Source organism: Pristiophorus japonicus, chromosome 21, assembly GCF_044704955.1.
Source record: "Pristiophorus japonicus isolate sPriJap1 chromosome 21, sPriJap1.hap1, whole genome shotgun sequence".
Taxonomy (NCBI): domain Eukaryota; kingdom Metazoa; phylum Chordata; class Chondrichthyes; family Pristiophoridae; genus Pristiophorus; species Pristiophorus japonicus.
The window spans coordinates 57,648,694-57,665,912 of NC_091997.1; the positions used below are offsets into that span (position 1 = coordinate 57,648,694).

General features: G+C 51.0%; 1 protein-coding gene across 1 annotated transcript in view; it reads left to right on the forward strand.

Moving 5' to 3' along the window:
* LOC139233534 (parathyroid hormone/parathyroid hormone-related peptide receptor-like) overlaps positions 1–17,219 on the forward strand; it is a 61,090-nt gene that overhangs the window by 30,084 nt on the left and 13,787 nt on the right. The window contains exons 2-8 of the mRNA XM_070863934.1: positions 906–1,011; positions 3,623–3,733; positions 4,787–4,908; positions 6,714–6,808; positions 10,431–10,614; positions 13,319–13,472; positions 15,537–15,597. Coding sequence (XP_070720035.1) covers positions 906–1,011; positions 3,623–3,733; positions 4,787–4,908; positions 6,714–6,808; positions 10,431–10,614; positions 13,319–13,472; positions 15,537–15,597 — 833 coding nt within the window. The remainder of the gene's footprint in view (positions 1–905; positions 1,012–3,622; positions 3,734–4,786; positions 4,909–6,713; positions 6,809–10,430; positions 10,615–13,318; positions 13,473–15,536; positions 15,598–17,219) is intronic.

A 17,219-nucleotide genomic window follows, 5' to 3' on the forward strand; every position in this document is an offset into this window, starting at 1 on the left:
TGGACGGTAGGTGGTAACAGTTACAGACTGGAGTGTGGTTGTGAAGAGTTGCAGCAATCGACAGTCACGGCCAGACCTTGTGTTGTGTATTGTGCCAAGCTGCTGTCTGCACTCCGCTCTGTTTGTCTGTGGCTTTCTCTCACTCCTGTTACTTTTAGAATTATCTCTGCAGTGAGTGTGGGAAATCATGAAGGAAGGTTCAGAGTCACAAAGTGAAATGTTGGATATTTTAGCAGACCACAGGCTGTGTGTGAGGGAGAGCAGCTACAGCCTTATTAAAGGGGAAGAACAATTCACTGAAGGATGGAACAGTGTGAGTGTGTGTCACTGAATGCGTGTGTGTGAATTTGGAACTCATATCAGAACTCCTTCACAGCAAACGAGCCAAAGTTGGGCAGAGGAAATGTTACAAGGAGCCTCTCTAATAAAGTGCAACATCCCCACTGACACCTGGGAGTCCCTGGCCAAAGACCGCCCTAAGTGGAGGAAGAGCATCCGGGAGGGCACTGAGCACCTCGAGTCTCATCGCATGCAGAAATCAAGCACAGGCAGTGGAAAGAGCGTGCAGCAAACCAGACTCCCCACCCACCCTTTCCTTCAACCACCGTCTGTCCCACCTGTGACAGGGACTGTGGTTCTCATATTGGACTGTTCAGCCACCTCATTTTAAGAGTGGAAGCAAATCTTCCTCAATTCCAAGGGACTGCCTATGATGATGATGTGTGCAAGTGTGAGTGTCTGTGTGTCTGCCTGTGTGTGCGCGAGTGTCTGCCTGTGTGAAGGAAAGAGGGGCAAACCGAGGATCAAAGATGGAAGTTGAAAAGGTCATGGGCAGGGTTGGAGGGTCAGTGGGACTGTGTAAATGTGTTCGGTTCTCAGTCCCGGCTGTTGCTTGTTACTGACAGGTCGATGCTGATGATGTCATCACTAAAGAGGAGCAGATCTATCTGTTGTTTGAGGCAAAGAGAGAGTGTGAAAAGAATCTGAAAATGAGACCAGCACAAAGAGCAGGTAAAGTACAAAAAACCATAGTGTTTGAACTGGGAAAACAACAGGATATAAAGAGAATCAGCCCGGATCAACTGGGAAGAAAAGTCAGAAAATGAGAGCATGGACAAAGGATGGGAAAGGGTCAGACAGGAGAGGAATGGCGGATAGACGGGACCCAGTCCCACCGGGGGAAAGATAGTGCGGGAAAAGCTAGAGATCGTCAGATCAGTTAGATTAAAATGAGAGCTAAAGAGGATTCTAACAAATCTACAGCTAAAAACAGAAAATGAAAAGAAAGACTTGGATTTATATAGCATCTTTCACAACCACCGGCTGTCTCAAAGCGCTTTACAGCCAATGAAATACTTTTGCAGTGTAGTCACTGTTGTAATGTAGGCAGCCAATATGCATACAGCAAGCTCCCACAAACAGCAATGTGATAATTACCAGATAAACTGTATTTGTGATGTTAATTGAGGGATAAATATTGGCCAGGGCACCGAAGATAACCCTCCTGCTCTTCATCGAAATAGTGCCGCGGGATCTTTTATGTCCACCTGAGGGAGCAGATAGGGCCTCGGTTTAATGTTTCATCTGAAAGACGGCACCTCCGACAGTGCAGCACTCCCTCAGTACTGCCCCTCCGACAGTGCAGCACTCCCTCAGTACTGCCCTTCCAACAGTGCTGCTTTCCCTCGGTACTGCCCCTCCGACAGTGCGGTGCTCCCTCGGTACTGCCCTTCCGACAGTGCGGCGCTCCCTCAGTACTGCCCCTCCGACGGTGCGGCGCTCCCTCAGTACTGCCCCTCCGACAGTGCGGCACTCCCTCAGTACTGCCCCTCCGACAGTGCGGCACTCCCTCAGTACTGCCCCTCCGACAGTGCGGCACTCCCTCAGTACTGCCCCGCCGACAGTGCGGCACTCCCTCAGTACTGCCCCTCCGACAGTGCGGCACTCCCTCAGTACTGCCCCTCCGACAGTGCGGCACTCCCTCAGTACTGCCCCTCCGACTGTGCAAAATATTGAAGGGAAAGAAAAACAGTTTAGAAAGGTTGAGGAGATATGAAGAAAGACTGGAGGGAAAAATGGAAGTAGTGCTGGATTTTTATAATCACAATGTAAAAGGTCAGGGCCAAATAGAGATGTAAAGGCAATCTCCAGGAGCGTGGGCAATGCTGATGATTGAGCACATTGCCTCAGGTATCTCAGGTTGTGGTAGTGGGGAATGTAAGGATACAAAAGGAGGAGGTGGAGCCGCCTTGATGGCAGAGGTGATGGGTTTGGGAAGGCCTCGGAAAGTCTTGGTGAGCAGATGTTGTGCCTCCAATAGACAGTGCACACAACAGCCAGGGTTAAACTCGTGGATGGAGTGTTGGTCAAGTGGATTGCTTTTCCAGACTAGTGTTAAGCTGGTTCGGGGGGGTGGGGGAGCGGAGTGTGAATTGTGGGAGATTTCGGGGGGGTATCTGTGAATTGTGGGGGGGGGGGGAGTGTCTGTCTATTGGGGGAGCAGGTGTCTGTGAATTGGGGAAACCCCCCCTTTTTATTTTGATCTGTTTCCCATGGCAGCTAGTAATTATTCCGCCATTCACAGCCTAGCGAGACTCAGCTGTTGTTTCCTAACTTCTGCCATTATCATCGCAATTTGGCCCATCATCGCTTTTGTCTCTCTAATCACCCTATCGCAGGCCCCCCCTCCCTATCGCAGACCTTCCCTTTCACTGCCCCTGCATTTCCTTGAGCATCTGTTACATCTCAAACTTTTCCAGTTCTGACGAAGGATCCAGACCCGAAACATTAACTGTGTTCCTCTCCACAGATGCTGCCCGACCCGCTGAGAGTTTCTGCATTTTCTGTTTTTATATCAGTGAATCGGGGGATGGGTTCGCGTGGCACGGGGGAGTGTCTGTGGATCGGGGGATGGGGGGGTCTGTGAATGGGGCGATGGGGGGGGGGGTGTCTGTGAATCGGGGGAGTGGGGTGTCTGTGGATCGGGGGATGGGGGGGGGGTCTGTGAATGGGGAGATGGGGGGGGTCTGTGAATTGGGGATCGGGGGTCTGTGGATCGGGGGATTGGGGGGGGGGGTCTGTGAATGGGGGCAGTCTGTGAATCGGGGAATGGAAGGGGGTCTGGGGATGGGGGGTGTCTGTGGATCGGGGGATGGGGGGGGTCTGTGAATCGGGGAATGGGGGTGTCTGTAGATCGGGGGATGGGGAGGTTGAGGGATTGGGGGTCTGTGGATTGGGGGTTGGGGGATTGGGGGTCTGTGGATCGGGGGATGGGGGCAGTCTGTGGATCGGGGAATGGAGGGTGGTCTGGGGATGAGGGGGGGTATCTGTAGATCGGGGAATGGGGGTGTCTGTGGATCGGGGATGGGGGCGGGGGGTTGTCTGGGGATGGGAGTGTCGGAGTGCTGTACGGGAGGGGGTGTGGGGGGAGAAGGGCTGTGGGAGTGCTGGAGCTGTGGGATTGGTGAATGTGGAAGAATGCAGCGTCAATGGCCAGAGCTGGTGGTCGGCTCCCCCACTGCTGGCTCCGGCACCCGCCCCGGGGTGGGGCTCCATCATTTACCGCCCGCTCCGCACTGATGCTGTGTGTCTGTGCTGACCCGGTGTCTGTGTGTTTGTGCAGGGGGAAGCTGCGGCTCGGAGTGGGACGGCATCGCGTGCTGGCCGCCGGGGACCGCCAACCACAGCGTCTCCGTCTCCTGCCCCCACTACATCTATGATTTCAACCACAGAGGTACCGGCTCGCACTGGGTCTGCTCACACTCAGCGCTCACACTCAATCCGCTCTCGGTCACACTGACTCTGAGTAAAGGGAGTGGCTTTGGACAAGTAGCTACAACTGGAGAATCGGAGAGTTTGTGGAGGGTTTCTGGGCTGCAGGATGTTACAGAGATGGAGTGGGGCGAGGATTTAGAGGGATTGAAAGATGAGGATGAGACTTTTAAGTTTGGAGCCAGTGTCGGTGAGCAGGGAGGGGAAAGATGTGTGAACGGGACAGCTTGCGGGATCGACAGTGAGTGCTGTGTTGGGGATGAGCTGAAGTTTCTGAAGGAGGGGTGGCCGTCAATCTGGGCTGCCTGAAGGGCAATGTGGAGGGAAGGCGATGGTTGGTGCGTTGGCAGTCTGGGGGCAGTGGTGGGTGGAGTTGGCAGGATGGCAAGGGGCTCTGTGACGTTAGTCCCAGGCGGCAGCTCAGCAATGGAGCAGTTAGTGTGTTGCTCAGAAGCTATGCCGAGTGCCTCAATGGGGCCTTGAATGCGAACAGAGGCACAGAGGGAGACCGTGGGCTTATTGAAGGGCGAAGCAAAGCTGCAATGGCAGCAGGAAGGCAGAGTACCCGAGTACCAGTGATAGGCTGGCGGAGGGATTCGGGAGGCAGAGTACCCGAGTGGGGCAATGAATGTCTGACAGGAAGGGGAGGGAAGGGCCCAAGGAGTCGAGAGAAGAGAAAGGAAAAGGGAGGTAGAATGAATGTCTCGGTTCTGGAGCGGAAGCCACCATGTGCATCTGAGTTCAGGTTCCACAGGTATGTCCGAGGTTGGAACTGCCATGATCTGGTTGGGCAGGGAGACGACAGTATGCCCAAGTTTGAAGTCTGAGATATAGACGGTGTGGAGTCAGCTTCGAGCAGCCAGGAAGCAGTGGCCAGGTTTGCAGTCCATAGTGGAGAGGCAGTGAATGCAGTGCTGTCCCAGGGGCAGGGTCCCAGTGGGTGCTGATGGAGTTTGTCCGTTGGAAGCAGAGGGCCGAGAAACAATAACTGTAAATGTTACCTTCCTTCTGACAGGACACGCCTATCGCAAGTGCAATGTACATGGGGACTGGGAGCTGGTCCCCAGCAGCAACAGAACCTGGGCAAACTACACTGAGTGTACCAGCTTCCTGATGCCTGATCACTGGCACCAAAAGGTAGGCGGTACAAAAACTACCCAACTTATTGACAACCAAGAGTTACTAACTTTACCTGGATTTACTAACTTTACCTGGATTTCCAAGAGTTACTAACTAAACAAGAACATACTAACTTAACCAAAACCTACTAACTAACCCACGATTTACAAAGTAACCCAGGGTTCACTGACTAAACCAAGGCCTTTAGTTCTCCCTGTGAGGATGGGCCTGGCTCCTGCCCATTGTGGGGGGCTTGGGGGGGGGGGGTACAGACACTGCCCATTGCGGGGGGCTTGGGGGGGTACAGACACTGCCCATTGTGGGGGGCTCGGAGGGTACAGACACTGACCATTGTGGGGTCTCGGGGAGGGTACAGACACTGCCCATTGTGGGGTCTCTGGAGGTACAGACGGTGTCCATTGTGGGGGTCTCGGGGGGTACAGACACTGCCCATTGTGGGGGTCTCGGGAGGTACAGACGCTGCCCATTGTGGGGTCTCGGGAGGTACAGACGCTGTCCATTGTGGGGTCTCGGGAGGTACAGACACTGCCCATTGTGGGGTCTCGGGAGGTACAGACGCTGCCCATTGTGGGGTCTCTGGAGGTACAGACACTGCCCATTGTGGGGTCTCGGGAGGTACAGACGCTGTCCATTGTGGGGTCTCGGGAGGTACAGACACTGCCCATTGTGGGGGTCTCTGGGTACAGACACTGCCCATTGTGGGCGACACAGGGGGTTCAGATACTGCCCATTGAGTGGGGGGCTCGGAGGGTACAGACACTATCCATTGTGGGGTCTCGGGGGGACAGACACTGCCCATTGTGGGGGTCTCGGGGGGTACAGACACTGCCCATTGTGGGGGGCTCGGTGCAGTGGTGTAACTGGTGCCAATGCAGTGACATTGGGGCCCTTGCCTGAAGGGGGGCCCACCACCTGCTTCCTCGCGAACTGGTTGGCGGTTTGGCTCAGCTGGAAAACGCTCTCGTCCATCCTCTTGGTGAAAGTTTTGAACTCGTCGACCCTGCTCTCCACCTCCTGCAGGTCAAGGGAGCAGGGCAAGAGGAAAGCTGAGAAGGACGACATGGCGGGGTGCCCCCCAGCTTTCCTCTTGCCCTGCTCCCTAACCTTCTCGCCATTGCAGGAGGGGGAGGAGGGTGAGGTCAGCGACCCTCCCCCCGACATTCCGGCCGCCGGCCCCCATGCTCACTCGATAATGGCCCGTCCTGTCGAAATCCGAAAACCCGCCGCCTCCCCCGGACAGCGGCTGGTCCGCCACCGTCGAGTTATCCTCGTCACTGACCGACGCCTGGTACTGCAGCCCCGCCAGGACCAGCCCCCCGAGGCCGCTGGGGGCTGAGGCAGCGCCGGGCTGTTGTAGCCGCCGGTTGGCACGTTGGCATAGCACCCGGCTGCGCACCGCTCGGCTCCCGGACCCCGCGGTAACCCCCCACCCCGTAAATCTTCCCTCACACCAGCTCCCCCAGACCCCCAACTCTCTCCTCGGCCCCTCGAACCCCTCGAACCCCCTGGTCTTTGGCCGGCTGCACTTTCCCTGTCGCTCTGTGATTTTTAAAATCTATGTTTGCAATGGGGCCCACATCCTGGAGTTATGCCACTGTATCCCGGAGGGTACAGAGCCGGATCCCATTGCTCCTGGATTGGAGCATGGCTGCTAGCTTGAAGCAGACATTGTGCGGCGTGTGGCCAATGACCGAGGTAGTTGGGAGCTGGAATGATGAGAATACACTGAAGCTGTGCATCCAACCTGTCACACTCAGACTGAGAATGTTGATCGTCTATTTCTCCACTTGTTGCCCACACAGGAAGTGTTTGAGCGCCTGCACCTGATGTACACTGTGGGCTACTCCATCTCCCTGGTCTCTCTCTTAGGTGCTGTCTCTATACTCGGCTACTTCAAGTAAGAATATGCTCATTAAAAAATTAATATTTGTCTACCTAACGCCGGTGATCGCACTTCGGAAGTAGTCTATTAGTGTGGTAATGTTATGATCACCCGCTGAACGGACGCATCTGCCCCCAGTATGGGGGCAGGAAGAGCAGGTTCATTACCAGCAGCAAGTGCACTGCACGCCAGATTGGTATCAGCAAATAGAGAGGCGTCGCAGACCGGCGCCTCAAACAGGCGTAAACCCCCTGCACCTGCCAATACCGTCCCGTTAGAGGCCCCCGCCGCGAAACGGCATTGACCGCAACTCAGCCAGCAGGCCGCCACCAAAAGGTGAGTTTGTAAAACCGCTTACCTGAATGTGGAATCAGGACCAGCATTCCTGCTCCTCTCGGTTCCACATTAAACCCACTGACAACTGATTCACCACTCGGCACCTCGGTATCGGGAGTCTCACTGTATCAGTCTCACTGTGACGGGAGTCTCACTGTATCAGTCTCATTGTGTCGGGAGCCTCACTGATTGGGATTACAGAGACGTGGCTCCAGGATGATCAGGGCTGGGAACTCAACATCCATGGGTATTCAACATTCAGGAAGGATAGAATAAAAGGAAAAGGAGGTGGGGTATCATTGCTGGTTAAGGAGGAGATTAATGCATTAGTTAGGAAGGACATTAGCTTGGATGATGTGGAATCTATATGGGTAGAGCTGCAGAACACCAAAGGGCAAAAAACGTTAGTGGGAGTTGTGTACAGACCTCCAAACAGTAGTAGTAATGTTGGGGAGGGCATCAAACAGGAAATTAGGGGTGCATGCAATAAAGGTGCAGCAGTTATAATGGGTGACTTTAATATGCACATAGATTGGGCTAACCAAACTGGAAGCAATACGGTGGAGGAGGATTTCCTGGAGTGCATAAGGGATGGTTTTCTCGACCAATATGTCGAGGAACCAACTAGGGGGGAGGCCATCTTAGACTGGGTGTTGTGTAATGAGAGAGGATTAATTAGCAATCTCGTTGTGCGAGGCCCCTTGGGGAAGAGTGACCATAATATGGTGGAATTCTGCATTAGGATGGAGAATGAAACAGTTAATTCAGAGACCATGGTCCAGAACTTAAAGAAAGCTAACTTTGAAGGTATGAGGCGTGAATTGGCTAGAATAGATTGGCGAATGATACTTAAGGGGTTGACTGTGGATGGGCAATGGCAGACATTTAGAGACCGCATGGATGAACTACAACAATTGTACATCCCTGTCTGGCATAAAAATAAAAAAGGGAAGGTGGCTCAACCGTGGCTATCAAGGGAAATCAGGGATAGTATTAAAGCCAAGGAAGTGGCATACAAATTGGCCAGAAATAGCAGTGAACCCGGGGACTGGGAGAAATTTAGAACTCAGCAGAGGAGGACAAAGGGTTTGATTAGGGCAGGGAAAATGGAGTACGAGAAGAAGCTTGCAGGGAACATTAAGACGGATTGCAAAAGTTTCTATAGATATGTAAAGAGAAAAAGGTTAGTAAAGACAAACGTAGGTCCCCTGCAGTCAGAATCAGGGGAAGTCATAACGGGGAACAAAGAAATGGCGGATCAATTAAACAAGTACTTTGGTTCGGTATTCACTAAGGAGGACACAAACAACCTTCCGGATATAAAAGGGGTCAGAGGGTCTAGTAAGGAAGAGGAACTGAGGGAAATCCTTATTAGTCGGGAAATTGTGTTGGGGAAATTGATGGGATTGAAGGCCGATAAATCCCCAGGGCCTGATGGACTGCATCCCACAGTACTTAAGGAGGTGGCCTTGGAAATAGCGGATGCATTGACAGTCATTTTCCAACATTCCATTGACTCTGAATCAGTTCCTATCGAGTGGAGGGTAGCCAATGTAACCCCACTTTTTAAAAAAGGAGGGAGAGAGAAAACATGGAATTATAGACCGGTCAGCCTGATATCAGTAGTGGGTAAAATGATGGAATCAATTATTAAGGATGTCATAGCAGCGCATTTGGAAAGAGGTGACATGATAGGTCCAAGTCAGCATGGATTTGTGAAAGGGAAATCATGCTTGACAAATCTTCTGGAATTTTTTGAGCATGTTTCCAGGAGAGTGGACAAGGGAGAACCAGTTGATGTGGTATATTTGGACTTTCAGAAGGCTTTCGACAAGGTCCCACACAAGAGATTAATGTGCAAAGTTAAAGCACATGGGATTGGGGGTAGTGTGCTGACATGGATTGAGAACTGGTTGTCAGACAGGAAGCAAAGAGTAGGAGTAAATGGGGACTTTTGAGAATGGCAGGCAGTGACTAGTGGGGTACCGCAAGGTTCTGTGCTGGGGCCCCAGCTGTTTACACTGTACATTAATGATTTAGGCGAGGGGATTAAATGTAGTATCTCCAAATTTGCGGATGACACTAAGTTGGGTGGCAGTGTGAGCTGCGAGGAGGATGCTATGAGGCTGCAGAGCGACTTGGAGAGGTTAGGTGAGTGGGCAAATGCATGGCAGATGGAGTATAATGTGGATAAATGTGAGGTTATCCACTTTGGTGGTAAAAACAGAGAGACAGACTATTATCTGAATGGTGACAGATTAGGAAAAGGGGAGGTGCAACGAGACCTGGGTGTCATGGTACATCAGTCATTGAAGGTTGGCATGCAGGTACAGCAAGCGGTTAAGAAAGCAAATGGCATGTTGGCCTTCATAGCGAGGGGATTTGAGTACAGGGGCAGGGAGGTGTTGCTACAGTTGTACAGGGCCTTGGTGAGGCACACCTGGAGTATTGTGTACAGTTTTGGTCTCCTAACCTGAGGAAGGACATTCTTGCTATTGAGGGAGTGCAGCGAAGGTTCACCAGACTGATTCCCGGGATGGCGGGACTGACCTATCAAGAAAGACTGGATCAACTGGGCTTGTATTCACTGGAGTTCAGAAGAATGAGAGGGGACCTCATAGAAATGTTTAAAATTCTGACGGGTTTCGACAGGTTAGATGCAGGAAGAATGTTCCCAATGTTGGGGAAGTCCAGAACCAGGGAACACAATCTAAGGATAAGGGGTAAGCCATTTAGGACCGAGATGAGGAGAAACTTCTTCACCCAGAGAGTGGTGAACCTGTGGAATTCTCTACCACAGAAAGTTGTTGAGGCCAATTCACTAAATATATTCAAAAAGGAGTTAGATGAAGTCCTTACTACTAGGGGGATCAAGGGGTATGGCGAGAAAGCAGGAATGGGGGACTGAAGTTGCATGTTCAGCCATGAACTCATTGAATGGCGGTGCAGGCTCGAAGGGCCGAATGGCCTACTCCTGCACCTATTTTCTATGTTTCTATGTATCAGTCTCACTGTATCGGGAGTCTCACTGTATCTCACTCGCTATGTCGGGAGTCTCACTATATCAGTCTCACTGTATCTGGAGTCGCACTATATCGGGAGTCTCACCATCAGTCTCACTGTCGGGAGATCTCTATCAATGGTCTTACTTTATCACCCTGCATTCCGACAGGTGGGGAGGGACTTAAAATCGAGGCCCAAGAGATGAGGAGAAACACTCTTTGTTTTCAGTTGTTTATTGTGGGATGGTTGTATTGTGGTCCAGACTCAGTTTAATCACATTGTGTATGTTCTCCCTCAGGCGCCTGCACTGTACCCGGAATTACATTCACTTGCACCTCTTCACCTCCTTCGTGTGCCGGGCAGGCAGTATCTTTGTCAAGGACGCTGTGGTGTATTCAGGCTCTATGATGGACGGGCTCGAGTTCAGAGTTGAAGATTTAACGGGTGATGTCGCCGCTCTCCCTGGAGACAAGAATCAGTTTGTAAGTGCAGTCACGCACCGTCCCAGCATAATGGCCTTCACTGCTCCTCCACACCTTGTATTCAATAAATATCTGGTTGAAATGAATGCTTCCCTGGTTGGAGTTCCATTCCATGGAGGAGTCAGTGTACCCGAAGGTCAGTTAGGTTACTGACCAATGAACACAGCGAGCCAATTCAGATATCACCCTGAATAAAATGGCATAATATTGAAAAAAGGAATAAAGTCTAATTGTTTTGCGGAGGTATGTGTGGTGGTGGGGTCATTCTGTGGCCCCATGTTGCTGATCCAAGGCTCGGTCTCCGGGAATCACGTGTTGAGAAATTGGGCACACTGCCATTAACTTAAATGGTCAGAGAATTGTGAGTGAATGAGTCCTGACCCTCTGACACAAGCTGCCCCCACAGGCAGCAGGGAACCCTTCATATCCATACTCCCAGGAATGGCACCAGTAGCTTTGTGTCGTGTGTGGTAAGGTTCCTAGACCAGTGTCCCAGAGACCTATACTAATAATCTCAGGGACACGAGTAAAACTCCCACCACAACAGATTGAGAATTTTAATTCCATTTTAAAAAAATCTGGTAAAAATCAGTAAAAGTGACCATGAATCAGTCAGATTGCCGTAAATACCCACCTGGTTCACGAATGTCCTTGGGGAACGAATCCTGCCGACCTTACCCGGTCTGGCCTACACGTGACTCCAGTCACACACCAAATGCCCTCTGTCAGTCAAACAGGGCCACTTGGGATGGGCGATAAATGCCAAACTTGCCAACGGCACCCACATCCCCAGAGCCAATAATAAATAAATACTCACCATGGTTCGTTTGTTCCAAATAACAAGCTCCTGACTCCTGACTATCAGAATTTCCAAATTGCTGCACCTTGTCCTGTGTGAACAGTGGAGCTCCTGCATAGGATCAGGTCGACTCAGCCTAACACACTCACTGGGAGGGAGCACAGGAGCCAAACAGGTAGCCCACTTTAACATCAACCCTCCACACTCACTGGGAGGGAGCCCAGTTAGCCCACATTAACACTGACCCTCCACACTCACTGGGAGGTAGCCCACTGCAACACCAGCCCAAACACTTGGCCCGAGGAGCACCTACAATTGGTCCTTGGGCTTCATTACCATGGCGCTGACAGCACCAATCGATCATCTCGATTCAGCTCACTGCATAGGCCCAGGGCAGGATTGGTGGGCTCAGATACTGGGAGTGGCCCTCAGGTTGTTCCTGGGAGGGGGATGGGATGGCAGAGTGTACCCACTCCTCACACTCCACCGTCACATTTCAAACACTTACCCTGTTGGTAACGGGTGATCCCGAGGTTTGGCTTTCCTGAGTGTGGCTGGTGCTGACTGCCTCACGGCAAACCAATCTTTCTAGCTGGGGGCAGGCAACTGGCATAAGGACATAAGAATTAGGAACAGGACTAGGCCATTCGGCCCCTCGAGCCTGCTCCGCCATTCAATGAGATCACAGCTTCTACTTTCCTGCACTATCCCCATATCCCTTGATTCCTTTAAAATCCAAAAATCTATTGATCACTGTCTTGAATATATTCAGAGACTGAGCCTCCACAGCCCTCTGAGGTAGAGAATTCCGAAGATTCACCACCATCTGAGTGAAGAAGTTTCTCCTCATCTCAGTCCTAAATGGCCGACCTCTTATCCTGAGACTGACCCCTGGTTCTCGACTCTCTAGCCAGGGGACACATCCTCCCTGCATCTAACCTGGCATTAGGCCACACTATCTGCATATCATCTCATCATAGGTGGTCCCTCGAACGAGGATGACTTGCTTCCACATGAGTTCACAGATGATTCAATGAAGGACCCGATGTTCCAGTCCTGAGCTCCAGTTGAGGGGGTGGAAGATGCCTGTGCGTGGATTTTTTTAACATGTGGTGACCGTTGCACACCAGCCACCACACGGACTCGACAGAAATAGGCCTTTATCCAGTGGCAAGGGTTAACCAGGATGACTGGAGACCAGCTCTACTGCACGGACCTAGTGCACACACACATCGCAGTGTGGGCTGGCCTGTGCTGCCCCTGGGCCCTCGGCTCTTCTGGGCCCTGTACCCTCATTTGCCACAAAAACTCATCGCTCCTCTGCCCCAATCACGCATCACAAGTCCGCCATGACCTTCCCGCTCCCGCTGTACTAGGTCCCTGCCGACGTTACTGCCCACGCTCCAATTGGCGACCTGGGTCCTGTTGAAGTCACCCAGTCGCCCACCTCGAAGCCGTCGCACATTTGTGTCGGCTCGCACTGGAAGCTGCAGTGGCCGCTCCAGCTCTTACACTCCCGACCCACGGTGGTGTCTGGGCGGCCCACGATGTTGCAGAGCCCGGCGTTCCAGCTCCCCATACTCCCATGGCTCACCCCGACCTGTGTGAGAACACCACTGCAGGTTGGTGACTGAGTCACTGAGAGCCTGAAGCTCCATCCACTCTCCATGTTTCAGGCATGGTACTGCACGACCATTGTTGTCCTTTTCCCAATATGGCAGGTGGCGCTCTGGTGATTGGAAATGTGGGCAGACCCTCCCCACCATATTGGGGGCTCAGTAAACCAGTTAGTTCCTGAAACATGTCCACTGTGTGGCTGGGCCAATCACACACACACACACACACGACACATCAGTATTGTATTCAGTAGCTTTTCAGTCTGGTAACTAAGCTGTATAATTGCAGGCTGGTTGTAAGGTGGCTGTGACGATATTCCTGTACTTTCTTGCCACTAATCACTACTGGATCCTGGTGGAAGGACTTTACCTGCACAGTCTGATCTTCATGGCTTTCTTATCGGACAAGAACTATCTCTGGGCACTGACTCTCATCGGCTGGGGTAAGAATGCTGCAGATGCTCATCTATGTACTCGTTGACTGGCTGCGTGTGTACCTCTGTTTGGTTTCCTCGTCACTCCGTTACGCTGTCTCAGAGCACCACCCATTGTCTCAGTCCATGGATGTGCTACACCCAGAATCATAGGATCCGGGTTCTCACTGGAGCTCCAAGAGTGTCTCCATGGATGACCACCATGGAGGGAAGGCAATGACACAGGACATGGGGCAGTAGATAGTGGGGGGATAACCAACATTGTGATCACTGCAGTATCTCAGGGGGACTTGCACAGGGTGATACTGATTCCCATTAGTCTCAGTGTTATGAGTGAAGCTTTAACACTTGATGTGATGGTAATGCACGGAGACGGGGCAGTGGGATTACAGAGAACTCACTATGGTCTGATCCGAGATACGTTTATGCAACTTGCGGTTATAGTTTGTGTTGGGTGAGAGTTAAGATATTTAATTCAACATATACAGCTCAACGTCCACAGCTCCAGCCCAATTCAGTTCCCATGGTCCATCCCAGGAATTGCTAGCCAATAAAAAGGACAACAATCCATTTAGTCTGCCTTCCACCATCCTGGTAGTCACATGATACAATGATAATGGAGTTATAGTCTTAATCACGGCAATCAATCTCTCAATTCGACTACAACAGACCCAGACACGAGGTGAGGAAAACCAGAGGTGCAGCACTTTGGGAACCAGAGAGGAGGAGTTTAGAACAGTTTTTCAGAGTGGTCGGAAGTGGGTCGTGAAGTCCCACAGGGTTCAGTCCTGGGATCACCTCTGTTTACAGTCTGTCTCGATGATTTGGATAGAGGGCTAGAGGGAGTGGTGTGAACATTTGCAGATGATACTAAAATAGGTCGAGTTAATTCTTTAGCAGCCCAAACGAAACTGCGAAGGGATATTAATAAGATCAGGGAATGGGTAAAAAAGTAGCAGGAATTCAGTGTGAAATGCTACCTTTGGCTAGAGCAGTAATGCTACTGTGTGTGGGGCTGTGTGGGAGCGTAGGGATTTGGAGGGATAGGTTCACAGAACATAAAACACAACACCAAGTTATTAAGGCTGTAAATAAAGCCTAATAGCACTCTAGATTTTATCTATAGGTAGAGAATGTAAAAGCTAAGAAGCAATGATGGGCCGATATAAAACCTTAAGACCTGTTGGAGGACTGTGTACAGTATTGGGCTCCACACTGTCGGAAGGGTGTTGAGGCTGCAGAGAGGGTACAGCACATTCACTGGATCCTGTCTGGTGTGGCGAAATACAAATATGTAGAAAGACTTTAAAAGTTTGTACGTTTTTTCATTAGAATGATGCAGATTACGGGGCGATATGATAAATGTTTAAAGTTATGAAAGGATGGGACAGGGGAGATCGAAGCTGACTGTTTCGAGTAGTTGAGGGGTCGAGAACGAGAGGCCAGAGATAAAAGTTTAAACCTAAGAGATTTAGAACAGGTCGGGGAAACATCTTCACACACACAGAGTGAGAGATTGAGGCAGGAAGTATGTCAAGAGTCTCGATTTGATTCTATTACAAAAGCAAAATACTGCAGATGCTGGAGATCTGAAATAAAAACAGAAAATGCTGGAAATACTCAGCAGCTCAGGCAGCGTCTGTGGAGAGAAACAAAGTTAATGTTTCGGGTCGATGACCCTTCAATCTCAGAGTTCTTACGAAGGGTCATCGACCTGAAACGTTAACTCTGTTTCTCTCTCCACAGATGCTGCCTGACCCGCTGAGTGTTTCCAGCATTGACTGCTTTTATTCAAGCTTACATTGAATAGGTGGATGAAGAAGAAGGGGTTTGAAGGGATATGGGAACAGAAGGGTAAATATAACTAGGACTGTTTGTTGGGTAAATTACTGTGTTACTGTCGGGTAAACACTGACATGGCTGGGCCGAATGGCCTGTTTCTGTATTGTAACTTCGATATATTTCTAATCGCATTGACTAGTGTCAGCTTGTGTGACATGTTGGCTGCTGTGTGCACTGAATGAGCCTGTTGGATTTGAGATCTCAGGTGTCTGTTTCTGGATTTTTCTCCAGGAGTCCCAGCTGTGGTGGTGGCTGTATGGGGGAGTGCCAGAGCATCGCTAGCAGACACGCAGTACGTACACCGGTGGTTCCAACACTAGGGGCAGGGTGTGAGCTCCTGGATATGCTGGGTTTGCCGAAACATCTGAGGAACGTAAACACTTTGCAAGCTGGGTGGCCGTCCTTTGTCCAATCCGAAGCTGGGTGGGGGTACCATTATCCCATGATCCCACTATCCCAGTATCTCATTCCAGAGAATTTAGCACAAAATCCAGTGCAGTACTGAGGGAGTGCCGCACTGTCGGAGGGGCAGTACTGAGGGAGTGCCGCACTGTCGGAGGGGCAGTACTGAGGGAGCGGCGCACTGTCGGAGGGGCAGTACTGAGGGAGCGGCGCACTGTCGGAGGGGCAGTACTGAGGGAGCGGCGCACTGTCGCAGGGGCAGTACTGAGGGAGTGCTGCACTGTCGGAGGTGCCATCTTTCGGCTGCAGCATTAAACCTTGGCCCCGTCTGCCCTCTCAGGTGGACATAAATGGTCCCATGGCACTAATTGAAGAAGGGCAGGGGTATTCACTCCGGTGTCCTGAATAATATTCATCACTAAAACAGATTATCAGGTCATTGCTGTTTATGGGACCTTGCTGTGCGCAAAATGGCTGCTGCATTTCCTACATTACAACTGTGACTACACTTCAAAAAGTGCTTCATTGGTTGCAAAGTGCTTTGGGATGTCCTGAGGCTGTGACCAGTGCTAACGAAAAGCCTGTCTTTCTCTCCTTCCCCACATACAATCTCCTGCATGTTGAGATTGAAGGCTTTTCAGTGAAATGGCGTTGGGCACAGCGCACCTCATTACTCGGTCGGCCACTTTAGACTTGGAAACAAGTGAGTTGCAGGGAATTGCAGAATCTGGTACAAAACGACAGGCAAAGCTGTCGATGCAGATGTGGCCGATGCTTGGAGGCACAATGATAATGGAGCACAATGAGCTCTCGGTACCTCACTGGCTGTAAAGCGCTTGGAGACACCCTGAGGTAGTGTCAGGTGCTATACAAATGCAAGGCTTGCTTTCTTTGTTTTTTATATCTCAGATCAGCTTAACCCAAACACAAGAGAATTCCCTTTGGATTCGACATTCCAATTGCTTTAGCTCATGGAAACATAGAAAAAAGGAGCAGGAGTAGGCCATTCGGCCCTTCGAGCCTGCACCACCATTCAATAAGATCATGTCTGATCATTCTCTCAGTACCCCTTTCCTGTTTTTTCTCCATACCCCTTGATCCCTTTCGCCATAAGCGCCATATCTAACTCCCGCTTGAATATATCCAATGAACTGGCATCAACAACTCTCTGCGGCAGGGAATTCTATAGGTTAACAACTCTCTGAGTGAAGAAGTTTCTCCTCATCTCAGTCCTAAATGGCCTACCCCTTATCCTAAGACTATGTCCCTGGGTTCTAGACTTCCTCAACATTGGGAACATTCTTCCTGCATCTAACCTGTCCAGTCCCGTCAGAACCTTTTACATTTCTATGAGATCCCCTCTACTCCTTCTAATCTCCAGTGAATAAAGGCCCAGTTGATCCAGTCTTTCCTCATATGACAGCCTTGCCATCCCTGGAATCAGTCTGGTGAACCTTCGCTGCACTCCCTCAATAGCAAGAACGTCCTTCCTCAGACTAGGAGACCAAAACT